The sequence below is a fragment of the Podarcis pityusensis genome (assembly GCF_964106645.2).
Source record: "Podarcis pityusensis genome assembly, chromosome: 18".
NCBI lineage: Eukaryota > Metazoa > Chordata > Lepidosauria > Squamata > Lacertidae > Podarcis > Podarcis pityusensis.
In genome coordinates this window covers 5,530,786-5,558,168 of record NC_138043.1, presented here as the reverse complement: position 1 = coordinate 5,558,168, position 27,383 = coordinate 5,530,786, and the positions used below count along the sequence as shown (strand labels likewise).

The window sequence follows — 27,383 nt, the reverse complement described above, 5'->3', positions numbered from 1 at the left end:
TACTTACCTGAATCTAGAACTCAGGCAAAATTGGTCACGATTTGGCAATGGCGGCTCTGCTCCTAGACTGTTGCCCAGAATCTGCTTTTCTACAATGATCCTTAATTTTCCTGAGTTCCCCCACCCCCACCACGCTAGCGCACCTATTTGTTTTTCTCCGTTAGTAATGTTGCTAGCTGATTCGTCTGCCCCCAAGGCCATACCATCTCCTCCAACATTTCTCCAATGAAAATAGAGAAAAGCAGGATGTTCCGGGGTCAAATCAGAAACCAGGACGGCTTCTGTAAATCTGAGACTGGTCCCTGGAAAATAGAGACACGACTGGACCTAATGGTCCGGGGTCCCTTTACTTTAAGCATCTTAAGAGCCTATTTTAGAGATGTCAAGTCCAAGCGTTTGGGAAACAAGGAGAGCGCCACAGACCTTTAACCCAAAATAACTTTATTGCTGCCGTCGCTCATGATACAAAATGAAAAAGTCGGGGCCCCCCAGGCGGCCGGGTCTCGGTCTCAGTGCCGTGTGCGGCCCACCCCTCCCCTGCTCCCCCTCCGCCGGTGCACGGAAGGAAAGTCACGGTCATGGTGCGGAGGAGATCAGGACTACAACTCTGCACACGCGAACACCACGCCCCTTGGCTAATGGATTACCATCATCATCAACAACAACAATAATAATAATATTAATAAGAATCGGAGGGAGGGGGAAAAGCACCATTTGGCAAAACCCAAAAACAAGTACGGAAGATGAAACAAGGCAGGAAAGATTGGTTATGAGAGAGGATGTCGTGTTGAGAAGTCTGGCTTGGGGCGCCTCCCCAAGCCTGCTGTGGACTGAGCTGGGGAGGTCCAGGGGTTTCAAGTTTTAAAGGAGCCCAAGTCCACTTCCTGACACCCATATTTTTTAAACAACAACAAGGGGAGGGAAGGAATGGGAAGGATCCAGAACAGGACCAGGACCAGGACCGGCCACCTCCTCCTAGGACAGCCCTTCTCAACCTGTGGGTCCCCATATGTCGTTGAACTACAACTCCCATCACCCCTAGCTAGCAAGGCCAGAGCTTAGGGATGATGGGAGTTGTAGTCCAACAACATCTGGGGACCCACAGGTTGAGAACCACTGTCCTGGAGGATTTGCCCCTCTGGCAATGCCCCAGCTTCGCTCAGTTCCAACAGGGGTGGATGCACCTGTCAATTTCAGTTCCCTTCTCTCTTTCCCCCCAATCTTAAATCCAGTTCTCCACATTTCTGCAGCCATTTGCAACTTCCTTTCTTTTTAAAAAGCCCCTCGTGAAAACTCGCCAGCGTTTTGGTGCGAATTTCCCTGAATGCACCTAGCTTTGCCCATTGTTCCAATTAACAGGCACATTTTCAAAAGCGCTTCCACTTAATGTGAAGTGGGGTTTGGTTTGCTGCTGTTGTTTTGGCTGTTTCCGCCTAATTACGTGCATATTCGCACGCATTATTTGCCTGGAGAACGGTTGCAAAATTCGGAGATGCGCGGATTTCAAAGGATGGCCCTGCTTCCGTTCACGTTATTGGCGCTCGCTGAGACGCAAACGGAATTGAAATTCTTCCCTTACCCCACTTCCCTAGGCCTGTGCAGACCTCAGGAGACCTAACGGAGGGAAGGCAGAGGGGACAATTGAAGAGGTGTCAAGCAGTCAGAGGGCGCGCACAAAAGGGGGAAAAGAAAACCTGAGCAAGAGAGCACCCCTGGAACTCCGAATTGGAGAACGGTCGCAGTTTCAGGTCCAGTTTTTGCAGCAATGAATTAAAACAGCTGCGGTATTGCCATGGCAAAACTTAAAGCAGGTGTTTCACAACCTTGCTCCCACACCCTCAAATCCACACAGACTGACATGGCAGGGGGCTTTTGTGAATGAATTTTGCGAATGAATTTTGCGAATGAATTTGTGAATGAATGAATTTGTGAATGAATTTTGTGAATGAATCAATTCTCATTTGTTTGCCCCCTGCCATCACCGTATGGCAGCCGTTATTTTTACCCATTATTCCGCTGAGGCACATTGAGGTTCCTGAGGCATCAGAGGGAGATTCTTGCTAGAAGAGGAGGAGGAAGAGGACCCCCCCCAATGAAAAATATAGCTGCTTAAGATTATGGTGCCCTTTGGCACTTCCGGGTTAACGCCTGAGTCTGTCAGTCTCCACCCAGGGGGTCTGTGTCGGGCGCAAGCATGTCAAGGGCTTGGGGTGGGGGCAGAGGCCTTGTGGGTGGCGTGTGGGGGTCTTCTGACCCCTCTTGGAGCCACGTTTCCCACTACAAATTCAATAACCCCGCTCTGAAGCAGGTGGCCGCAGGGAGGGAGGCTAGCAGTAGGTGGCGCCAGAGGCAAGAGGCAGAGCCCAAGGGAGGTGGAGCCAAGCCCAGACTGGCAGCAAGGAGGCAGGCAAGTTGAGGCTGGCTGGGGGCGGACTGAGGTTGGCGGAGAAGGCCCCCCCCACATTTGCTCAGATGGGGCACACCACAAGACACCCTCCTTCCTTATATTAGGTTGCTCTTGCTAGTTTCTCATCGGGTGCATTCGCAGGTAAGCCTTAAAGAGGCGCGATCACACGGAAGGGTTCAGGTCAGCTTTCTCCAATCCTGGTTCCCCCTAGACGTTTTGTACTACAACTCCCACAGCTTCTGCCAAGTGTCCGAAATGGTTCCCGTTATCCCCCATATTCTTTCGCGTTGGCAATCGGACGCTGACCTAAGCAGCAGCAGCAGCAGCAGCAACAGCAACAGAGAGGTCACATTTGCACCATGCGCTCAAAGTGCACTTCCTGGGAACTGTAGTTCACCCCCCCACCGAGCCGCAGATCCCAGCACCCTCAACTGACTACGGTTCCTAGGATTCTCTCTGTGTGTTTTAAACGTGTTTTGGACGGTTGAGAGCACAACCAGAGCCACAAAATAAGATTTAAGCCCCGTGCGAGAGGTTGCTTGAGCCTGGGATAGCTCAGCTGGCAGAGCACGAGGCTCTTCAACTCAGGGTCTTGGATTCGAGTCCTACCTTGGGCAAAAGATTCCTGCATTGCAGGGGGTTGGACTAGATGACCCTGATGGTCCCCTTCCAACTCTACAATTCTAGGATCCTTTGACTTGCCAGGGGCCTAATTCACGTTTCACCTCAACCCCAGGGGAGTACAATAATACTGACCTACTCTAAAGGGCTGTTGTGAGGTTTCACTGAGATAACCTACGTGAAGCACCTTGAAAGCTCGCTTCCCCTGTCTAAATGCAAAAAAAAAATATTATTTGTAGATGGTTTCTGGGTGCCCGGGAATGCTCCTGATGAGGGCATCAGTAAGGTTCGGTGCCTGCCCCTACTCAAAGCGTTGTCTGGCTCAGTTGGTTAGACCTTGGTGCGAATCACGCCAAGGTTCCAGGTTCGAATATCCCCGTATGGATATTCCCCGCTGCGTATTCCTGCATTGCAGGGGGTTTGGCATGATCAGGCATGGCCAAACTTGGCCCTCCGGCTGTTTTGGGACTACAGCTCCCATCATCCCTAGCTAACAGGACCAGTGGTCAGGGATGATGGGAACTGTAGTCCCCAAACAGCTGGAGGGCCAAGTTTGGCCGTGCCTGGCCTAGATGATCTTCAGAGACCCTTCCAACTTATGATCTATGAAGTCTGCTCCCTTGTTTCCACCCAGGACACAACGGCTATATGATTTCTTTCCACCCACCTTTATTTCGACAGACCCCTGGTAACTTCTACCCAAGTTAGGGAGCAGATAATATTAACTTCTCTCTGCTGTGTGACATCTAGCGCTCTCTGCGTTAAGGAAACAGATGGAGGCGTGTTAAACTCCCTCAATGTAGGGGCCTGGGGTGACTCTCGCTCACGATGTGTGTCACATTTTCAAACTGGCCCCTACCACGCAAGAACAACCAGTCCCCTGTTTGGAACCTCTTCCCTTTCCGCAGAGGGTCGAGCACATTCCTTCCTGCGGAGGTAACGAGGCAATGGTTTCCCTTGCTGCGCAATGCACATCGCTGCTGTTCAATGAACTCTAGTGCATGCCAGCTTTGCAGGGGTGAACACAGATAATGCATCTAACGCTTAAGAGCAGCTGCGTTAGGTCCGGTTAGGTTTAAAGCAGGCAATATACGGTGCCAAGGGAAGGAGAGAAGCTAGTCTGGCTCTCAATATCCGCCCCTCGCCCAGGTATGTGACTCCAAGATGCACGGAAATATAGCAGCTCTGCCTCTTCGCTTTGGTCCCCATAAGCGGCGCAGTGCACTTCAATGCTGTCCAAGTAACGCTAGTGCACTTCGGAGGACCCTGCAGAGGTTGGATCCGGTGCAGGCCTGGCTGCCTTCCCTCAACCGTTGCCGACAGGCGAAGCACCCGCACACGAAACCCCGGAGTCCAGTGTAATAGCGGGCCGGACGCACAGTGGAGACCGGAAGCTGCCATTCCCTTCCGACGCGAAGGGAGGTGAATAAGTCCTCAGTGCTCGCAGAGGAGGAGGAGGGCCACTGGGATGCCAAGGCGAGGGGGGAAACGAGGGGGGGGACCCAAGGCGAGCGAGGGAGGGGGGCTTCCTCGCCTGCCGGGTCCAGACCGCTGCCGTTCCCCGGAGGCCGCAGGGTGGAGGCCGCCTGTGGGGCAGGAGGTGGTGGCAGGGGCGAGAAAAGCCCTCTGAAATACGTTTTTGTTTTGGAGAACAGGATTCGTTGTGGTCCAGATCAGGGGCTGCCCTGAAGCCCTTCCGCCACGGCAGCAAGGTGGGGGGGGCGTACCGGCGCAAGGGGGGGAGAGGCGCAGATTCTCCCGGGGTGTGTCGTTGGTGGTGTGCAGCCTGAGCCCTTGGCTTCGTTGGTGTCTCTCTCGGGAAGGGCAGGGTTAAAAGAGGTGGAGCTGCAACCTCATTTTGAGGGCCTCGCCCAGCTCCCCGGCAAGGTAGTCGTGATCCTTCAGGGCTTCCAGGTGTTGCAGTTCGCGCTTGCGGTAAAGCGGGACGCTGACGATCTCCAGCTGGTAGGTGCCGGGCGACGCCCGCTTGCGCGCCAGGTGTAGGAAGCTGAGCCCATCTTGCTGGTGGATGTGGAAGTGGCCCGCCTCATTCCCCTGGGCAATGACGTAGCGGACGCGGTTCTCCAGCGGTGCCACGGCCGGCAGCAGCTCCAGGATGTGCTCCTTGTGGCCCAGGCCGGAGAGGTTGAGAGCCACCACCACCGGCGATGCCACGTCGATGCTGGCCAAGCTGACACCCGGTTTCTGTGCGGTAGGGGAGGGAGGAAAGGGAGGAGAAGAGAGGTCAGAGGTGGGCCAGGGAGGGGCTATTTGTTTCATAAAGTTCACGCAGCGCTCGGTTGTGGAAAAGATAAAGCAATGAAATTATTGCAACCGCAATATGTTCAATGTTTACTTTTGAAAAGAGCTGACAACATTCCTGGATTGCAGGCGTCAGAGAATCGGCTGCCTCCCCCATGGCAGCAGATTAGTAGACAAAGTAAAAGGAGTCTTCTTACCAGTTAGGAACTTTAATAATCACAGTGAGAGAACAAAGAACACAACTCCTAGAAATGGCGGTGCTCCCAGTTAAGGTTCACACTCCCCTTCTGTTCCTATTTATCTACATCACTTTTGCCTCTTGTAATCTGAGCTTGTACCCTCTGTGTTTTCTGTTCTACCGCCTTCTGAGCTCTCCGAGACTTTGGAGACGGGGTGGTGGGGTGTGTGTGGATGCGGTCCAGAGACTGTGAATCTGTTAACCCTCTCCCTCCCAGTGTTTCCTCTCTCAGCTGTTCCCCATCCAGTGTTCCCCAGCTTCTGCCTTCTGAACTATGCCCCCCTGCAAACCACTCTTCCAAATCTATACTGTCCTCCTGCTCCTGGGAAGATTCAGGATCCGGATCAGGAGGAGGGGGTGTAGTGGAAATGCAGGAGACAATTGTATTTCGAGGAGTTAGGTGGCATGTCCCTTTCCCTTTAACACCCCCAGTTTGAGGTCTGCTGGATTCTTGTGTTTCACACACCTGTCGGGAGTTTATTGGGTTCTTCTGTGTTGCAAGCGCTGGCTGGATGCCGGATGCAGGTAGTGGGAGACTCTCAGCCGCTCTGTATTAAACATGAGTAATGCCAGGTGTACCGGGCCACGGGTGGCGCTGTGGGTTAAACCACAGAGCCTAGGACTTGCCGATCAGAAGGTCGGCAGTTTGAATCCCCGTGACGGGGTGAGCTCCCATTGCTCGGTCCCTGCTCCTGTCAACCTAGCAGTTTGAAAGCATGTCAAAGTGCAAGTAGATCAATAGGTACCGCTCCGGTGGGAAGGTAAACGGCGTTTCCGTGCGCTGCTCTGGTTTGCCAGAAGCAGCTTAGTCATGCTGGCCACATGACCCAGAAGCTGTACACCGGCTCCCTCGGCCAGTAAAGCGAGATGAGCACCGCAACCCCAGAGTCGGCCACGACTGGACCTAATGGTCAGGGGTCCCTTTACCTTTACCTTACCATGGGTTACAGATGATTCAGGTTGTGTTTTTTTGGGTTACGGACCGCCGAAACCCGGAAGTACCGGAACGGGTTACTTCTGGGTTCCGGCAGTTGCGCATACGCAGAAGTGCCGAATCGCAACGTGTGTGTGCGCAGACGCGCCACAGCGGGTTGCGAACTTGCATCCTGCACAGATCACGTTCGCAACCCGAGCATCCACTGTACAGCGGCACTTCGATTTTCAACGTCTCGGTAGTCGAACGTTTCAGTTTCTGAACACCGGAAACCAGGAAGTGACTGCTTCGGTTTTTGATCGCTTTTCAGAAGTCGAATGTGCCACATGGCTTCCGTATTGAGTTTTCCGGAAGTACAGTGGTACCTCAGGTTACATACGCTTCAGGTTACAGACTCCGCTAACCCAGAAATAGTGCTTCAGGTTAAGAACTTTGCTTCAGGATGAGAACAAAAATCTTGCTCCGGTGGTGCAGCAGCAGCAGGAGGCCCCATTAGCTAAAGTGGTGCTTCAGGTTAAGAACAGTTTCAGGTTAAGAACGGACCTGCGGAACGAATTAAGTACTTAACCCTAGGTACCACTGTAAACGCTTCTGGAAGTAAATGCTTCGGTTTTCGAACGTTTCGGAAGTCGAACGGTCTTCCGGAACGGATTACGTACGAAAACCGAGGTACCGCTGTATCTGCAAAATTCCTCGGGCGCCAGTTCCACTTTGGAAGCGAGAGGAGGTGAGTTTGGGAAGGCCAGTCCCAAGAACATCTCTGCACGGCTGTGAGGTGCCCCATCTCTCTCCCTCCACCTGCCATTTCCTCCTTCCCAAATACCTGGTGTTCGTTGGTGCCATTGGCACTCCGCCGGTGACGCCCTCTCTTGGGGTAGCCGTTGATCTTGCACTCATAACAGGCTTCGGGCGACAGCAGATTCTCCTCATCTTCCTCCTCCAGGGGCGCTGGGAGGTAGGCCTCCTTGCCAAATCCTAGCCCTGATACACAGTGCCTGCAGTTCAAAAAGCAAGCAAGCAGCAGAGCGGGGATTGTCAGGGACCACAGCTGTCAACTTACAGATTTGAAAATAAGGGACCAGCAGCCTCGAAAATAAGGGATCAGCAGCCAAAATAAGGGATTTTCCAGGCACAGGTATGTTCAACTTCTGAGCCCCTCCGAGCCAAAGGCAGAAAGCCCAGCCAGCAGCCAAACGAAGCCTCAAGCGGTGGTTCCCACAGCGCAGCAACCCGGCAAAGGGGATGCAGCAAGGAAAACCACCGTCACCTCTCCGCTGGGAAGCGCTGAGCAAAGGCGAGTCCCCAGGCAACGCGGCCGATTTGATCGGCACAAGGCATGCAAGCTCCACCCCGCAGTCGTTCTTAGACTCCTTATTGGGTGAGCAACGCGGCCAAGCAACACGGTTGGAGCCTCCCTCCTCCCTGGCCGGCAGGGAGGGAGGGAGAGGAGCTGCTTCCTTTGAAACCCGGGAAATTTAAGGGACATCATCAATAAGGGACAGCAGCGGGACGCGGCGCTGGGATAAGGGACTTTCCCACCAAATAAGGGACGGTTGACAGCTATGTCAGGGACTCGCACTCGCTTCCGCCTTTCCAAACTGTGCTTTTCTGAACAGCAAGCTGGTCCCACCATTTAAAGTAAGGGCAAGTTGACAGGGCGTAACTCTTCTGAGAAAACTGTGCATTAAACAGCTTCCCTTCCCCTGACATTTGTCAGCTGGGGTTCCCCCGGGGGTGTCTCAGAAAGGCCTGCAAATATTTGGATAGGAAACACTGAAGTTGCGAGGCAGCAGAAGGCAGGCCGGGCTTTCCCCCTGAAACCAGGCAGCCTCGTCTTGTCAGAAGTCTTTTTATTTAGGTGTTTTTTTTTAAGTGTTAACACGGAAGATTTTTTTTTATGTATGTAAATCTGTTTTTCTTTTTTTTCTTCTTTTGTATTTTCTTCTTTTTTCTTTCTTAATTGCTTCCCCCCTTTAATTTTCTTTTTGTAATATGATATTGTAAATTCGTTGTATATGTTTGTAGTTTAAATTAATAAAGATGATTTTTTTTAAAAGAAAAGAAATCAGGGCAGCCAAAAGAATTGCATAAACCAGAAGTGAATGTAAAATGAAAGTGAAACTAAAACGATGCCTATGAAACAGACATTGAAATGTTTTCCAGGCTAAACAGCTCCTTCAACCGTTCCTCATAAGGCTTGGTTTCCAGACCACAAGCTGAACATGAGTCAAGACTGTGATGCAGCAGCAAAAAAGGCTAATGCTATTCTAGGCTGCATCAACACAAGTATAGTGTCCAGACGTAATAGTCCCGCTCTGTTCTGCTGTAGTCAGACCCTGCCTGGAGTCCTGTGTTCTGGGCGCCACAATTTAAAAAGGAAATTGACAAGCTGGAAGGTGTGCAGAGGAGGGCGATCGGGGTGATCCAGGGTCTGGAAACCAAGCCTGATGAGGAACGGTTGAAGGAGCTGAGTATGTTTAGCTTGGAGAAGAGGAGACTGAGAGGGAGATAGAGCCAGAGAAGTCTCAGTCTGCACCAGATCCTTTGCCTCAGGCGGCATCTGAACCTAGTCTGGGGCCTGATTCTGAAGAGCCCCATTCTGCACAGGTTTCCCTGCAGCAAGCACCAGCTGGGCCGAGTCAGGGGCCTGAGCTTGCCCTGGCTTCAGATGCGGGGATTACCTTGTTGCCTTCAGCTGGGCCATCACTTACAGCTGCTCCACTACCGGTTGGGTCAGGGGAGGCTGAGGTGGCCCCTGGGTCTGGTAACCCACTGACGTCTCCCGAGCTGCAGAGACTAAGGTCTGAGAGAAGGAGAGACCTGAGTACTCGCAGGAGGAGGGCTCGCCTTCTGGTGAGACAGGGAGGTGAGTCGCCGGGGGATCAGGACCGGCCGTTACCCCGACAGAGATAAAAGGCTGCTGGACCCTGCCCCAGGTTGCAGGAGCTATGTTGCTGTTTGCCAGAACCTGCCTGAGATCCTGTACCTGACCTTGCCTGGTTTACTGCCTTGGTCCTGTCGGACCGACTCCTCGCAGAACCCTTGGATTCGGGACCGGACCTGTACTGCGTTACTCGGGTTACCCTCGGGCCCAGCACAGATATTTGAGCCATCTTCCAATATCTCAAGGGCTGCCATACGGAAGAGGGAGCAAACTTGTTTTATCCCGCGCTGGAGGGCAGGACCCGAACCAAAGGATTCAAATGACAAGGAAGGAGGTGAAGGCTAAACTTCAGGAAGAACTTTCTGACAGCAAGTGGAACAAACTGCCTTGAAAAACAGTGGACTTTCCTTCCTTGGAGGCCTTCTGTGATGGCCGTCTGTCCTGGATGCTTTAGCTGAGATTCCTACATTGCAGGGGGTTGGACTGGATGACCCTCAGGGTCCCTTCCAACTCGACAATTCTATGATTCTAGGTCCACTTCAGTTTCCCCCCCATTTCCCCAAACCACTTCAGCTCCCATCATCCATGTCCCTGGTGGGTTCTGCCCACAACTCCCCTTCGCTGGGCCCATCCCTGACATTGACCTTCGATCACTGTATGATGGAGCGCATTGCAAGATCCCTCGGCCCTCCATTTGGAGGGGCTAAGGTCGGAGGAAGCCAAACTCAGCCCCCAAACACAGGCAAAGACTCCCGCTTGTAGGTCCAATTGTTTTGCTCCACGAATTGGAGGCTGCCGGCGTTGCTGAACTTACCCCTGCCCTGCCCGGAAGTACCCGGTGGGGCACCCGCACAAGTAGCCGCCTTCTGTGTTGGAGCAGCCGTAGCTACAGGGGCTCCCACCCGCGGCGCATTCGTTCACGTCCTGGCAGCCCCCGAAAGTCTGGTCAAAGTCGAAGCCGGACGGGCAGATGCATTTGAAGCTCCCCAGGGTGTTGTAGCAAGAGGCCGAGCCGCAGGCCGTGGAGCTGGAGCACTCGTTCTCGTCTGCGGCCGAAAGGGTGGTTATAAGGCTGGTTATACAAGGGCCCCTTGACCCAGGACCTTCTGGCAGGGCCGGCCCACGCATCAGGCGGACTGAGGCATCCGCCTTTGGGGTTGGAATCCAAAGGGCGCAGTCAGAGAAGTGGCAGCCAATGGACAAAACCATGCCAGAACCTGGAAGCTGCTGCCACAAGGCTTCAGCAGGGGCGACACCTTCCGGTTTTGCCTCAGGCGGCGAAATCGGTTGGGCAGACCCTGCTTTCTGCACACCAAGCAGGTGCTCTCTGATAATACTAATAGGACTAGTGCAATTTTTTTTAATGTTTCATGGTTTATTACATTTTTGTATATGCTGGAAGCCACCCATCAGATGAGCTGGGTATGATGATGATGATGATTACGATTACCACATGGGAGAGACTATGGAAGGTTTGGAATTTACTGCATGTTATACTTTGAAAAGGGACGTGGGTGGCGCAGTGGTCTAAACCACAGAGCCTAGGGCTTGCCGATCAGAAGGTCGGCAGTTCGAATCCCCGTGACGGGGTGAGCTCCCGTTGCTCGGTCCCTGCTCCTGCCAACCTAGCAGTTCGAAAGCACACAGTGCAAGTAGATAAATGGGTACTGCTCTGGTGGGAAGGTAAACAGTGTTTCCGTGCACTGCTCTGGTTCGCCAGAAGCGGTTTAGTCCTGCTGGCCACTTGACCCGGAAGATGTACGCCGGCTCCCTCGGCCAATAAAGCGAGATGAGCACCACAACCCCATAGTCGTCCACGACGGGACCTAACGGTCAGGGGTCTCTTTACCTTTATACTTTGAAAGACAACCAGATGAAAATAATATTTAGGTGGTACTTAACACTGCTTGAACTAGCAAAAATGTCTAAAAATATGCCAAACACATGTTGGAAAATAATAATAATAGTAATAATAATAATTTTAATTTATTTTATCTTAACAAAATAGCAACAAACACCAGAACATCTATTATTATTATTACTACTACGCTTATGTTTGGTATAGTATGTTGTTTGTTATTATTCTTAGTACCCCGCCCATCTGACGGGATTGCCGCAGCCACTCTGGGTTGCTCCCAGCACATACAAAAACGCCACAAAACATCAAACTTTTAAAACTTCCCTATACAGGGCTGCCTTCAGATGTCTTCTAAAAGTCTGGTAGTTGTTGTTCTCTTTGACATCTGGTGGGAGGGCGTTCCACAGGGAGGGCGCCACCACCGAGAAGGCCCTCTGCCTGATTCCCTGTAACTTTACTTCTTGCAGTGGGGGAAACTGCCAGAAGACCCTCAGAGCTGGACCTCAGTTTCCGGGCTGAACGATGGGTGTGGAGACGCTCCTTCAGGGCTACAGGGCCGAGCGGCCAGTTAGGGCTTTCAAGGTGTGTTGAGCCTCCCTTATCGTCCCTTTCCACCCAGCCCCCAGTGGTTCTCTTACCTACACACTGATTCCACTGATAATGTTGGACGTATCCCTGGGGGCAGCCGCAGCGGTACCCTCCCAGGACGTTCTGGCACCCATGTTGGCACCGGTGGTTCCCATCACATTCGTCGACATCTGCGCACCGAGAAGGGAGAGAGAGATAATGTTTTAGGTGGGGAAAATCATAGACTCATAGGCAAGGGTAGGCAAACTAAGGCCTGGGGGCCAGATCCGGCCCAATCGCCTTCTAAATCTGGCCCGCGGACGGTCTGGGAATCAGTGTGTTTTTACATGAATAGAATGTGTGCTTTTATTTATTTTATGCTATATTTTCAACTCCTTTTCTCATGATCCGTAGCATGGAATTTTCTTTGTTTCCCCTGGAGTTTGGGTTGGCTTAGCATTTGGGAAAACAGGTCTAGCTTTGTGTGTTATTGCCATGGGATTTTGTGTCTACACATACCTTCGCAACTACTTCCAGAGGTGTCGAGGGCAAACCCTTTCTGACACTCACAGTTGTAGCTCCCAGGGGTGTTTAGGCACTGCCCTTTGACCCCGCACAAGGTGGGCTGCGCTGTGCACTCGTTGTTATCTGCAGGAGGAGAAGGGGGGGGGCAAAGCAGAGAGATCTCGTGAACAACAACAAAAAAGCACGTATTAGCCCCATCTATAGTAGACATTATATATATGGACGCAGGTGGCGCTGTGGGTTAAACCACAGAGCCTAGGGCTTGCCTATCAGAAGGTCAGCAGTTCGAATCCCCGCAACGGGGTGAGCTCCCGTTGTTCGGTCCCTGCTCCTGCCAACCTAGCAGTTCGAAAGCACATCAAAGTGCAAGTAGATAAATAGGTACCACTCCGGCAGGAAGGTAAACGGCGTTTCCGTGCACTGCTCTAGTTCGCCAGAAGCAGCTTTGTCATGCTGGCCACATGACCCCGAAGCTGTACACCGGCTCCCTCGGCCAATAAAGCGAGATGAGCGCCGCAACCCCAGAGTCGGTCACGACTGGACCTAATGGTCAGGGGCCCCTTTACCTTTACTGTATAGTAGACACAAGCACAGTTCAACAACGCCCCCGTATTGGCAAAATTGCAAAGGGTTGCCAAACTGGACGGCAGCATGGTGGCTTCGTTACGGAGCGTGCGGCTTGGCTCTCTTGCTTGAGACGTATGTTTTCCTAGTAAGCACCTTTGTGCATTCCTTACGCTGCTGGCCTGTGGGTGCAACGCCTTGCAGAGGTTGCAATATAGGGTGGCGGCAGGTGAATGGACCTGAAGCCAGCAGGGAGGAGATGAAAAGGACAAAGGTAAAGGAGCCCTGGATGGTTAAGTCCAGGAATCAGGTGGCTGAGGGGTGAACTACAGGCTACGCGCAAATGTGTGCAATAGAGACCCTGCAGATTTATTTCTCTTTTTTAACAATTAGAAAGGAATTTTGGAAATAATCCAGGAGTGGATCTAGACATGGGTGTGTCTGTGGGGTGGGGTGGGGGTGGAGATGCTATAAATAAGTCAGAAATTAGATTATAACAAAAGGAAAACCGCGTTTTAAAATTTTATGCTCTCTGGCGCCATCTAGTGCTGCATGTTTATAGCACATTCAAATCTCTGTTTCTTTCCTAATGGAGCTGGATTCTCTATTTCCCTGCTAGCTGTTTTCTCACCCAAAACCAGTCATCTCAAGTTGCCCTCCTCCCCAAACATTTATGTGAACATGCCTCTGGAAAATGTAGAGGATAAAAACAGCTTGTGGGGGAATCATAGCCCTGTAGAGCTGGAAGGAAAGGCTCATCTAGTTCATTCCCCCTTCAGTGGCCTGGTTTGCACAGAACAGTAAACCATGGTTCATTAAACTATGGTTTATTGAACCCTGACAGCGTAAGGTGTGAACCCAGTCTGGCACCCTAACTATGATTTCTTAACTATGGTTTAGGGTTATGTGTTAACCACAATAAAAAAATTCCTTCCAGTAGCACCTTAAAGACCAACTAAGTTAGTTCTTGGTATGAGCTTTCGTGTGCATGCACACTTCTTCAGATACACTGAAACAGAAGTTGCCAGATCCTTCTATATAGTGAGAAGGTGGGGAGGGGTATTACTCAGAAGGGTGGTGGGAATGGGTGATTGGCAGATAGCTGAGATGAGCCTGTTGACGACTCTTAACGACTGCAATAGGTCTTGCAATAGAAGGATCTGGCAACTTCTGTTTCAGTGTATCTGAAGAAGTGTGCATGCACACGAAAGCTCATACCAAGAACTAACTTAGTTGGTCTTTAAGGTGCTACTGGAAGGAATTTTTTTATTTTGACTATGGCAGACCAACACGGCTACCTATCTGTAAGTGTTAACCACAGTTTGGGGTGATTTCATAAGCCTTGGATGATGTTAACTATGGCTTAGTATTATGAGCATTCCTAGACCTCCTCCTTCATGATGATTAATGGGCTGATACTTCTGCAAAGCAGCAAAAAAAGGTGTAAAGTTATTGCCAGGTGCCTCAACTAGGCTTGCCATTAACTATGGTCGACGTTAACGTTAACCATGGTTTCTTGTTATGTGCTAACCAGGCCAGTGGCTCAGGGTGTTTTGCTTGTGTAGATAAAGAGCACATCCACACGAAACTTTGCAAGCAATATCATACCACTTTAAATAGTCAGGGCTTCCCCCAAAGGATCCTGGGAACTGTAGTTTGCTGAAGGTGCTGAGAGCTGTGAGGAGACCCCTATTCCCTTTGCAAAGCTATGATTCCCAGAGCGGTTTAACTAGCCATCCCTCTTGGCAGTTGACACTCTGTGAGGGGACATGGGGTCCTCTCCGCACCCTTAGAAAACTACAGTTCCCAATACCCTTTGGGGGAAGTTGTGACTGTTTAGATTGGTATAATAGTGTGTTAAATGTAAGGTGCGGATGCAGACCATTCCAGAATGGTCACCAACTCTGCTCCTCCTCAGAGTAGACCCATTGAAGTTAAGTAACACGACTAACTTAGGCTGGCTACTTTCAGTAGATTTACATTGAGCAGGACTTAGCTGAATACAACCCAAGGATTAATAAATATATGAACACTCCCCGGTCCCTCCAGTGTTCTTTGTGAACTGGCGTCCCAGAAAAGCTTTGCCCTTGCCTTTGGGGGAGCACCAGGGGAACTCACCGATGCAGGAAGAATGGTGCTGGGTGAAACCCGGGGGGCACTTGCAGTTGAAGCCCCCGATGACGTTGACGCAGAGGAACTGGCAGTTGTGTTGCTTTGTGGAGCACTCGTCGAGGTCTGGATTCGTAAAGAAAACGAGCCGAGTTACGATGTACGATATATACGATATCTTTATTGTCATTGTCCCATGCAGAACAATGACATTGAAAAACTACATAAAACATTCAAAACCCCCTAAAAACTCTGAAACCCCATTTTAAAATACACTATACTATAGAGACCCCTTATGCTGCGTTTAGAATCAGAATTGCATTTGGGTAGAAACTGTTTCTCAGGCGGCTAGTCCTGGCCTTTATAACCCTGTACCTTCTTCCAGAAGGCAGAAGCTGAAAGAGATCATTTCCGGGGTGCGCACTATCCTGCGCTATCTCTGCAGCTTTCTTATGGCACCTGATCGCATAGATTTGATCCAAGGTGGGAAGAGTGCACCCAATTATTCTCTCTGCAGTCTTTACAACCCTGGATAGCATTGTTTTTTCCCGGGCCGTGCAGCTCCCAAACCACACACAGAGACCATAGGTTAATACACTCTCCACAGTGCAATGGTAAAATGCCATCAACAGGTCCTTTGAGAGATTCTTTTTCTGGAGGATTCTCAGAAAATATAACCTCTGCTGTGCTCTCTTCACCAGGTCTTTGCTGTTTTCTCCCCAGGTTAGGTCGTCTCTCAACTCCATTCCCAGAAATCGAAACAGCGAGACCTGTTCCACGCACTTCCCCCCCAATAATAAGTGGCTGGATATTCAATTTACATTTCCTAAAGTCCACAATGATCTCTTTTGTTTTCTTTAAGTGAAGGAGTAAGTTGTTTTTCCTGCACCACTCCCTCTCTGGTGTTATCGCCCTCACCCTACAGAGGCTGGGTTGAGGCGAGACTACAGAGGGACGAATCTGTCAACTTCCCTACCTCTCAAGACTGGGAAAAGGACAACGAGGACGCCCTAACAGTGACCAAGAGACTGATATTGATGAATGGATGGTACCCTTTAATGCAGAGGTTTTCAACCTTTTTGAGTTCATGGCTGCCTTGAATTTTCTTTCTGCGGCACCCCTGTGGGGCTCAGGAACCCAATTTTGTCCCCCCCCTTGACTACAGAGCTAGCAGCCCCTCACCCCTCTTCAAACACCCTCCTCTCCTCTCCCCTCTCCTTGGGAGTCCTCTGGGCAGTCGCTCCTGCAGCCCCTGGTCTCTGAGCTGTCCCCCAAAGAGAGACAGCTCCTTGCACCGGCCCACAGACATGTCTGCCCATTCCCAACATCAAGGGCTGGTGGGCTGGGCTCCCTCGCTCGCTTGCTTGCTTACTCCAGGGCTGTCTCAGCTCCTGGCACCCAGCGCCCCCTGGCCAGCCCCAGAGGCACCATTCGCATGGGGAGCTTGCAGCCGGGGCTGCTGCAACAAACAGCCGTGCAAGCCTTTGGGAGGCAGAGACGCCAGAGGGCATCAGAAGAAGGAGGGAAGGAAAGAGGGACAGAGGCCAGTGTTGTCTGTGGCACCCCTGTGGGGCTCAGGAGCCCAGTTATGTCCCCTCTTGCCTGCAGAGCTGGCAGCCCCTCACCCCTTTTTCGAACACCCGCCCTTGTGGAGCGTTCCCTTGGCCTCCTCTCTTCTCCCCTCTCCTGGGGAGTCCTCTGTGTCAGGAGTTTGAGTAAGGACCCTGGCAGAGACACATGCCCAACTGGCATGTTCTCTCCCTCCTGGTCGATTGTTCGGGAGCTTCAAAAGCTTTCTTCAGCCTGAACATCACAGCGACCGATGCCAACAGACACCAGCACACTTAGGGATCCGCAGAGTCTTCGCAGCTTGCGTGACAGACCTTAGCAACTCGGCATTTTGGCTAATCTACTTTATTTACATATAAACACACACGGAGCACTGCAACATGGCTCCCTCTCTCTCTAGCATCAGACAGCAAAGAGAAAAAGAAAAAAGGACAAGAGTCCCACTTCACGGAACACAGTAATACAAACATCCTGTCTCCGTCACTTCCCACTCTGTGGAGTCAAAACATACACCGTCATGTGATAGACAACAATCCCGTGACTGCAATCACGGAGCAGGAATTCTAACACTCTGGGCAGCCGCTGCAGCCGCTGATGCCGCCACTGGTCTCTGACGAGTGGTTATGCCTTTTCCTAACTTGTAAGTGCACTTTTGACAATCATAGAATTGTAGAGGTGGAAGGGACCCCGGCGGGCATCTAGTCCAACCCCCTGTAATGCAGGAATCTCGGCTCAAGCACCCCTGACAGACAGCCGTCCAACCTCTGCTTGAAAACCTCTGAGGAAGGAGAGTCCACAACCTCCAGAGGAAGACCGTTGCGCTGTCAAAAAGCTATTACTGCAATGCGCTCTACGTGGGGCTCCCTTTGAAGGTGACCCGGAAACTACAACTAATCCAGAATGTCGCAGCTAGACTGGTGACTGGGGGCGGCTGATGAGACCATATAACACCGGTCTTGCAAGACCTACATTGGCTCCCAGTACGTTTCCAAGCACAATTCAAAGTGTTGGTGCTGACCTTTAAAGCCCTAAACGGCCTCGGTCCAGTATATCTGAAGGAGTGTCTCCACCCCCATCGTTCTACCCGGACATTGAGGTCCAGCTCCGAGGGCCTTCTGGCAGTTCCCTCACTGCGAGAAGCCAAGTTACAGGGGACCAGGCAGAGGGCCTTCTCGGTAGTGGCGCCCTCCCTGTGGAACGCCCTCCCACCAGATGTCAAAGAGAACAACTACTACCAGACTTTTAGAAGACATCTGAAGGCAGCCCTGTTTAGGGAAGCTTTTAATGTTTGATGTATTACAGTATTTTAATATTTTGTTGGAAGCCGCCCAGAGTGGCTGGGGAAGCCCAGCCAGATGGGCAGGGTATAAATAATAAATTATTATTATTAAAGTTCTTCCTGATGTTGAGTCTTGGGTTCAAGTCCTGCAACCCAGAGCAGGAGAACAACAGCTTGCTCTATGTTCCACATAACATGTAATTTCTCACTCTGGCCATTCCTCGCCTCACAGCGCCGGTGGCAGGTAGGTTAGGCCGAGGGGCAGCGACTGGCCCCCAAGGTTCACAGCTGAGCAGGGATTTGAACCATGGCTCTAGTCCGATGCTCTAACCACTACACCACACTGCTGCGAGAGTGCTTTAAAGGTAAGGTGTGGGTGTGGCCCATAGCTGTCAACTTACAGATTTGAAAATAAGGGACCAGCAGCCTCGAAAATAAGGGATCAGCAGCCAAAATAAGGGATTTTCCAAGCACAGGTATGTTCAGCTTCTGAGCCCCTCCGAGCCAAAGACTGAAAGCCCAGCCAGCAGCCAAAGGAAGCCTCAAGCGGTGGTTCCCACAGCGCAGCAACCCGGCAAAGGGGATGCAGCAAGGAAAACCACCGTCACCTCTCCGCTGGGAAGCGCTGAGCAAAGGTGAGTCCCCAGGCAACGCGGCCGATTTGATTGGCACAAGACATGCAAGCTCCACCCCCCGGTCATTCTTAGACTCCTTATTGGGTGAGCAAGGCAGCCAAGCAACACAGTTGGAGCCTCCCTCCTCCCTGGCCGGCAGGGAGGGAGGGAGGGAGAGGAGCTGCTTCCTTTGAAACCTGGGAAATTTAAGGGACATCATCAATAAGGGACAGCAGCGGGACACAGCGCTGGGATAAGGGACTTTCCCGCCAAATAAGGGACGGTTGACAGCTATGGTGTGGCCTGATCCTAGGGCCTTCCAGAGGCAGCTGGCGTTTGCAAAGATCAAATCCATTTGGCACAACAGCTTCTCTCCCAAATTTTAGTTACCTTTGCAGGTCTTCCCGTCTTCCTGCAAGATATAACCTCGCGGGCAGGAACACTGGAAACTTCCTTCTGTGTTCTTGCAGATGAAGTTGCATGGCTTAGGCGACTGGTTGCATTCGTCTAGGTCTACGGTGAAGCGAATATGATATAATAATAATAATAATATTAATAATAATGTCCTGTCTTTCCCCCAGGCAGTTTCCAAAGTACAAAACCAACAACAAAACAGAAAAAGATGAAAACATAGAAACAGCAAAGTGCAATCCAACACCAATAGAACTGAAACAATATACACTCGTACCTCAGAAGTCGAATGGATTCTGTTCCAGAAGACCATTCGACTTCCAAAACATTGGGAAACCAAGGCGTGGCTTCCAATTGGCTGCAGGAAACTCCTGCAACCAATCAGAAGCCACATGGGATGTTTGGTTGCCAAAGAATGTTTGCAAACCGGAACACTCACTTCCGGGTTTGCGGCGTTCAGGAGCCAAAGCGTTTGACTCGCAAGGCGTTCAACCTCCGAGGTACAGCTGTATATGAAAGACCCATGAAAAATACAGATAAAAACAGCAAAGGAAACATCGCAGCAGCAGCCCCTTCCTTAAAAAGAGTCCGTTCCTAAAGGCATGTTGGAATAAAAAGGTGTTCAGCTCCTGGCTGGACAACAAAGAGGAAGCCCTTCTAACTTCTCCAGGCAGGGAGTTCCATAGTTCCCTGGGAGCAGCCACCGAGAAGGCCCTCTCCGCATTCCCATTATTTTATTATTATTTTATCTAAATTGACCAGCTGGACTGAAGGATTGGGTTTCCCAAAACCCAAAATTGACTGCAGGCAGTTTTAAACTGCACCAAAATCCCTATTTTCCCTTAGCTAAAATCCATTAACTTGAGCTCTGAGACAATGTATAAACAAAAACCCGGCTGTGCTCAGAGCCCTCCCCTTTATCAGTTTGTGACGGCAGGGATGACCCTGACTGCACCAGTAGAACAGAGCAGACACGTCCGTGCCTTATCTTATGTGCTGACCACAAAAGACGCACAGACCCAAGTCTGGGAACAACGCCAGAAGCGTGTTCTCGGAGATGATGACCTCTTCCTCCAAGATAAGAGTAGGAACAGGAAGATCCTTTTATGGTCAGAAGTACAGGAAGGAAGATCCTTTTATGGTCAGAAGAATAGGAAGGAAATCCCTTTTATGGTTAAGAATACCAGAGCAGGAACATATGTGATGTCAACCTGCGTAAATAGGCTGACGTGGTTGGATTCCTGGGGAAGGAGGGAGAGGGTGCCTGGAGGATATATATACTGCATGAAACTTCTCATTTCTTTGGACTTGCTGTGGACTGACCACGCAAGTGCCTTCTGCTATCCAGAGAGCAGAATAAACTCTTTCTTGGAATCAACCTCGGTGTCATTTGACTTCCTTCCTCCTGTCCCGGAGCAATGCAGACCCAATCGGTGAACTCAAATAAGGCTACAGGACCTTTCACCAGCAGGCTCCAGGGTGGGTTGCAACAACTGAAAATAGCTAAAGAAATGGCCTCCAACTGAAAGCACACATCCTGGGCGACAGAGCAAAGAGGTGCCTTGCACTGCTTCTAATCCAGGCATAGGCAAACTCGGCCCTCCAGATGTTTTGGGACTACAATTCCCATCATCCCTAGCTAACAGGACCAGGGGTCAGGGATGATGGGAGTTGTAGTCCCAAAACATCTGGAGGGCCGAGTTTGCCTATGCCTGTTCTAATCTTTTCCTATCTCCTGCCCCCTATCTGGAGCCAGCCCCATTCGAGACTGTTCAGAAGTGTCTGGTGTGGTTGGGAAGCTGTCATCGGCTGGCCAGATGCGGGGGGGGACGGGGACACACCAGTTGGGGAACCCCCAAGGGAAGAAGGCTGAGAGCCCGGGGAGTGGTGGTGGGACCATGAGGAGTGGTCAGAGGGAGAAGAGGGAGAAAACTGGAGGTGTTGGAAGCTGAAGGCGTAATAGGGTTTAGCGAGCAGGGAGATTCTGTGCCAGACAGCAGTGCAGAATTAGGGGCTGGAGAGGAGGGAGGCCAAGAGACAGAGATGAGGCAGACTGGTGATGAATTCAGGGTGTCTCCTTCTCCTGCTGCAACCAGCTCCTCTCCCTCATGGTCTCCCAGAACCAGAAGAGGGATGAAGAAGGAGGAGCAAAGGCAGGCAAGGTGGAGACGTCTCAGATTGCTTGGGAGGGAACCGGCCGAGATGGAGCCTTAGAGAGCGACAGGAAAGTCCTCATTGGGGAGAGTTGCTGCGATCACTAGGCCTGTTCTGGTTTCTTTGAGTGAAGAGTTAACTTCGCAGCCACCTTGTGAGTTATCGCTGACCTGATCCCAACACCCACACACGAAGATTACTCTCAAATTGCCAGGGATTTCCTAGGAATCTGGTTTGTATTTTGTGGGTGCAGAGGGAAGGACAACCTGGCTGCTGGCTCGAGCCAGGCTGCCTGCTTCCATGAAACCCTTACCCTGGCAAGATGTGCCGGTGATATCGTTGGTGTAGCCTAGCCGGCAGTGGCAGCGGAACGAACCCATGCTGTTGATGCACTGGCCGTGTTTGCAGAGGTTGGGCAGGACTCTGCACTCGTCAATGTCTGCAGCGGGAGATGAAAGGAGCTGATGGTTAGGATATGGTTACCAGATGTCCCCATTTCCCGGGGACAGTCCCCGGATTTACAAATATGTCCCCGGACAAAAATCTGCCCCCAGAATGTCCCCGGATTTCATTTAATGTCCCCGGATTTATATTTTAAGTGTTGTAGAATTATTATTATTATTATTATTATTAGTAGTAGTAGTAGTAGTAGTAATAATAATAATAATAATAATAATAATAAATTTTTATTTATACCCGCCCTCCCCAGCCAAGGCCAGGCTCAGGGCGGCTAACAAGCAATAATAAAAACAAGTTGAATGAATACAACTTAAAAACAAGATTAAAATACAACATTAAAATATTGAAACATTAAAATATTAAAATGCAGCCTCATCACAGGAGGAGAAAGGAAAAAGAAAAAAGAAAGAGGGGGAGGGAATCAAATTGGCTCCAAGCCAAAGGCCAGGTGGAACAACTCTGTCTTACAGGCCCTGCGGAAAGAAATCAGATCCCGCAGGGCCCTGGTCTCATGAGACAGAGCGTTCCACCAGGCCGGAGCCAGTGTTGAAAAGGCCCTGGCTCTGGTTGAGGGTAATCTAACTTCCTTAGGGCCCGGGACCACTAGGGTGTTGCTATTTATGGACCTTGAGGCTCTCCGTGAGGCATACCGGGAGAGGCGGTCCCGTAGGTAGGGAATGAATGTTGTGTGATTGGTTCAACGGCACAAGACACATCAGATGGGGACTTCCAGTGAGGCAAAATGGCGCCATGGCAGCGAGCAGCTCTTGAAGCCAGCCAGAGCCAACTGCGCTACCAGGCTGGCTCCGGGTTGCTGAGATTGCTGCTGCCACTGCCAAGGGGGAACCGGGGACGCCCGGCACGTCAACTGGGGGAACTGCTGACCCCCCCCCCCATGCAACCCAAATTGAGCATGCCCAGCCACCCGGTCAACTGTCCACAGAGGAGAAGAGATTACTTCTTAAAAAAACAACTTTTTAAATAACTTTTTTTTCTCTTTTCAAAAAAAAAAGTGTCCCCGGATTCTTTGAAAAAAATCTGGTAACCTTAGGTTAGGATCATCCCCAATGCTTAGCCAGCTGCTGTCGGGGGGAGCGTGGGGGGGGGCTCAGAGACTTTGCGGGAGCTAGGGGAAGACCCCCAGGGGCCCGCGGAGCCCGCCCCCCACTTGACAGGCTTACCTCTCCCGTCGGTTGCGTAGCCTGGCCCATGCGGGCACATTTTCTTGTACTGGGCGGTGGCAGGAAAGGGGCAGAGTTCGCACTGGGGGCCCCAGCCCCGCCCTCCGTTGCAGCAGCACTCTGATTTCGTGACCTGGTGCCGGTTGGTCGAGGACATCTGGCACATGGTCTGCAGCACCTCGGTGAAGCAGAATCCTTGGCGGGTGTCTGGGAAGGGGAGAGGAAAAAATCGGCAGTCAGTGGCATAGCGGGGTGTGTGCCCCGGGCACAAAATTACCAGGAGCGAAAATTTCAAAAGGGGGGGGGTGAAAACCAGCACGCCTTCCGTCTGTGCCTCTCTCAAGAGTCAGGGAGTCCCTCAATTTCCACTCTTTCCCCCCTCCCCAAACCTTTGGTTCTTCCATCAGGTCAAAGGCACATATTTTGTTCGGGTGTTTATATTATTGTTTTGCTTTCAAATTCTTCCGATGGCTGCTATCCGCATCAAACTGAAGTTGGAAAGGGAGAAATGGAGGGCGGGGGCTGATCAAGGAGGTGGGCAGGCTGCAATTGCCATGCTGGTGTCGTTACAGGTTGGCAGAACAATACTGGTCTTGTCCCGGGCACTGGTAACCCACGCTAGGCAACTGTAGGCTGTTAGCAGAGTGCGCCACCGAACCTGCAGTGGGACCAAACTCTAGATGGGATGAGAGCTGGGGAGAGCATGGGAGGGAACCAAGGGGTCCTCTAGTCCACCCCCCTGCTGTGCAGGAGTAGCTCATATTTACTGGGGGTGGGTAAAACACAGAGAAAGAGAAAAGCAGACCTGGCCTTCTATGCTGGTATTGTAATTCTTTATATAAACATATATTTAATGATTAATAATAATAATAATAATAATAATTTATACCCTGCCCATCTGGCTGAGTCTCCCCAGCCACTCTGGGCGGTTCCCAATCAAGTATTAAAAACAATACAGCATTAAATATTAAAAGCTTCCCTAAACAGGGCTGCCTTCAGATGTCTTTTAAAGATATGGGTGTGAAATACAAAACAGAAATCTTGACTGATGCCGGGTGATGCCAGTCCTGCTTTCTTGTCATGTTTAATTCAACACACACATCTGGGAATGGATAAAATTCCCAAATCCTAAATTTCTGCCACTTCATTCTACAGAAACACAGGTAAGCAATGATAAAATAGAATCATATAATTGTACTACTACTACTACTACTACAAATAATAATAATAATTTATTTATACCCTGCCCATCTGGCTGGGTTTCCCCAGCCACTCTGGGCGGCACTCAACAGAACATTAAAAGCAGAATAAAACTTCAAATATTAAAAACTTCCCTAAACAGGGCTGCCTTCAGATGTCTTCTAAAAGTCAGATAGGTGTTTATTTCCTTGACATCTAATGGGAGGGCGCCACTACCGAGAAGGCCCTCTGCCTGGTTCCCTGTTACCCTTGTAGAGTTGTTGGGTTGTTGTTTTTATTTTTATTATGTATTTTGTGGTTTTATATCTTGATTGTATTATGTGAACCGCCCTGAGACTCCCGGGTATAGGGCAGTATATAAATTCAATTTTTTAAAAAAAGGTCTAGCCCAACCCCCTGTCTGGGACGCGGGTGGCGCTGTGGGTTAAGCCACAGAGCCTAGGACTTGCCGATCAGAAGGTCGGCGGTTTGAATCCCTGTGACGGGGTGAGCCCCCATTGTTCAGCCCCTGCTCCTGCCAACCTAGAAGTTCAAAAGCACGTCAAAGTGCAAGTAGATCAATAGGTACCACTCCGGCGGGAAGGTAAACGTCTTTCCGTGCGCTGCTCTGGTTTGCCAGAAGCGGCTTAGTCATGCTGGCCACATGACCCGGACGCTGTACGCCGGCTCCCTTGGCCAGTAAAGCGAGATGAGCACTGCAACCCCAGAGTCAGGCACAACAACATTATGTCTGGCAGCTTAGAGGCGGAGCCTGATGTCACAGGGGGCAGAGCCAAGGGTTACAATCCTCTCACCCTCCCAAATCTGCCTCTGCCCTCAATTCTCTCCCCTCAGGAAGAGGAGAAGGTCAAACTCCCCCAGTGATTCCAACGCAACGCCTACGAGCTGGAAACACAGCCAGGCTATCCTGTGACGACTGCAGCCACCTCATCGAGGCCACTACAAGACGACTGCAACCGAAAGCTCAAGGGGAAGCTGCCGGGCGAGAACCGTTATAGCTTACCAAGGCACTCGGTGCCGGAGGGGCTGCTCTGGAAGCCTTCGTTGCAGTCGCATTGGTAGCTGCCCACGGAATTGACACAGCGTCCGTTGGGGCAAATCCCTGGCTTGGTCCGGCACTCGTTCTCATCTGAGGGCAGCAAGGAACGAAGGTAGGAGGTTAGAAGTGGGAGAAAAAGTGAGCTTCACGTTTGTTATGGGCCGGTTCAGTGGCCACGAGGTTAAACTATACAGTGGTACCTCTGGATGCGAACGGGATCCGTTCCGGAGCTCCGTTTGCATCCAGAAGCGAACGCAACCCGTGTCCGCAGGTCGCGATTTGCCGCTTCTGCACATGCGCGTGACATCGTTTTGACCGTCTGTGCATGTGCGAGCAGCGAAACCCAGAAGTAACGCGCTCCGTTATGATAGTACCAAATTATCGAAGGCTTTTCACCAAAGCCAGACTAAACGTCTTTCCTTCTGCAGTGTTGGCTGGCAGGTTGAGAGGAGTTCCCTACCAGGACAGACTTTGCTCGTGTGCTCAAGACATCGACTCCATAAAACATATTTTGTTGCACTGTGCAAAATATGAGCAAGTCAGGGCTGAACTGATACTACCCTTGCTGGTACCTTTCCCGGGAAAATCAGAGGCTCGCTATGTCAGGTTCCTATTGGAAGACCGGACAAACGCTAGAACATTAGCGGTGGCAAAGTTTTTATCGGTGGCTGCAAGAACCAATGATCCCTATATTCTGAACAAAATGCTTGTTTAACCTAGAGGTGGGCTGTATGAATTGTGTATTGCTTTGTAACGATTTGTTGGGTCTCTGGACCGGAATAAAGATTGATGATGATATGAAATTATACAGAACTTCCCAAAGGCAAAAGGTAGAAACAAGACATTTATAGTCCACCAAGTGTCTGTTTCTTTAAATGTAGCCTTTACGTCATGTATGCAATCGTGGTCAAGTGCGATACGAGATGCCCCCAAAGTTCTGTCCAAATATCCCTTCGTTCAATAAAGAGGGGCGAGGCGGAAGGACTTCATGTCAATGAAATAGCCAAATAAATAAAGGGCCCTTCTGGACCCAGAGGTTTAAACAGGGTCCTGCCCGCGTGCTTCCATCGCAGTCCTGTGGACTAGAATGCTGTGGCTTTGAAAATAAATCAATGAAAAGGGTGCCACCTGTGCAGCCTTCGCCATCAGGTCGACGCTGCATCCCAGGGGGACAGATGCAGGCGAAAGTTCCGATGAGGTTCTTGCACATCATCCCATGCGATTCGCAGTCGTGCATGCCTTCGGCGCATTCGTCCAAATCTGCAGGGAAAGGGATAAATAATGATAATAATAATTTATTATTTATACCCAGCCCACGCGGGTGGCGCTGTGGGTTAAACCACAGAGCCTAGGACTTGCCAATCAGAAGGTTGGTAGTTCGAATCCCCGCAATGGGTGAGCTTCCGTTGCTCGGTCCCTGCTCCTGCCAACCTAGCAGTTCGAAAGCACGTCAAAGTGCAAGTAGATAAATAAGTACCACTCCGGCGGGAAGGTAAACGATGTTTCCGTGTGCTGCTCTGGTTCGCCAGAAGCGGCTTAGTCCTGCTGGCCACATGACCCGGAAGCCAGTAAAGCGAGATGAGCGCCGCAACCCCAGAGTCGGCCACGACTGGACCTAATGGTCAGGGGCCCCTGTACCTTTACCATCACCCTGCCCATCTGGCTGGGCTTCCCCAACCACTCTGGGCGGCTTCCAACAAAATATTAAAATACTGTAATACATCAAACATTAAAAGCTTCCCTAAACAGGGCTGCCTTCAGATGTCTTCTAAATCTCTGGTAGTTGTTGTTCTCTTTGACATCTGGCGGGAGGACGTTCCACAGGACGGGTGCCACCACCGAGAAGGCCCTCTGTCTGGTTCCCTGTAACCTCGCTTCTCGCAGTGAGGGAACCACCAGAAGGCCCTCGGATCTGGACGTCAGTGTCCGGGCGGAACGATGGGGGTGGAGACGCACGAGAGCATAGGCTTGGAAGCGGAACATCAGCTTGGCACACAGAACATCCTGGGTTCAAAATCCCCGCCATCGTCAATATAGGGCTGGGAATGTCCTCTGCCTGAACTCTTTTGGGGTCGCTGCCAGCCAGTGCTAGCAGCACTGAACTAGATGTAGCAATGGAAGATGCAGACAGGCAGAACTGATCCAGGGAACATTTTGGTGAGCTTCCTTCTCACCTTTGCACATCCTCCGGTCGTCTCGCAGAGTGTAGCCGGACGGGCAGGTGCAGTCGTAGGAGCCGAGGGCATTGATGCAGCGGAAAGCACAGAGCAACGGGTTCAAGGCGCACTCGTTGATATCTGTGCAGGAGAGAGGGATGGAGTCAGGTAAAAGGGATTATCACAGCCATTTCTTTTTAAAAATGTACAATTCTTATTAAATTTTCTAATTCACATTTCAAAATATTCATTTAAACAACCTTAAAATATCAATGACTTCCCTTCTTCTCCTTCCGTGGTTCATTTTGCATACCATACATCCCTGCATATTTTACAGGAACTAATCCATTGT

The 27,383-nt window shown here is 50.9% G+C and overlaps 1 protein-coding gene across 1 annotated transcript in view; it reads right to left on the bottom strand.

Annotated features, from left to right (window-relative positions):
- Positions 1–364: 364 nt before the first annotated feature.
- Positions 365–27,383, bottom strand: part of FBN3 (fibrillin 3) — a 173,883-nt gene continuing 146,864 nt past the window's right edge. The window contains 12 exon segments of the mRNA XM_080989333.1: positions 365–5,233; positions 7,286–7,457; positions 10,161–10,392; positions 11,843–11,962; positions 12,291–12,419; positions 14,979–15,095; positions 18,822–18,944; positions 21,310–21,435; positions 22,637–22,843; positions 24,840–24,965; positions 26,004–26,135; positions 27,050–27,172. Of these exon segments, the coding sequence (XP_080845459.1) occupies positions 4,859–5,233; positions 7,286–7,457; positions 10,161–10,392; positions 11,843–11,962; positions 12,291–12,419; positions 14,979–15,095; positions 18,822–18,944; positions 21,310–21,435; positions 22,637–22,843; positions 24,840–24,965; positions 26,004–26,135; positions 27,050–27,172 (1,982 nt within the window). The 3' untranslated portion in view covers positions 365–4,858.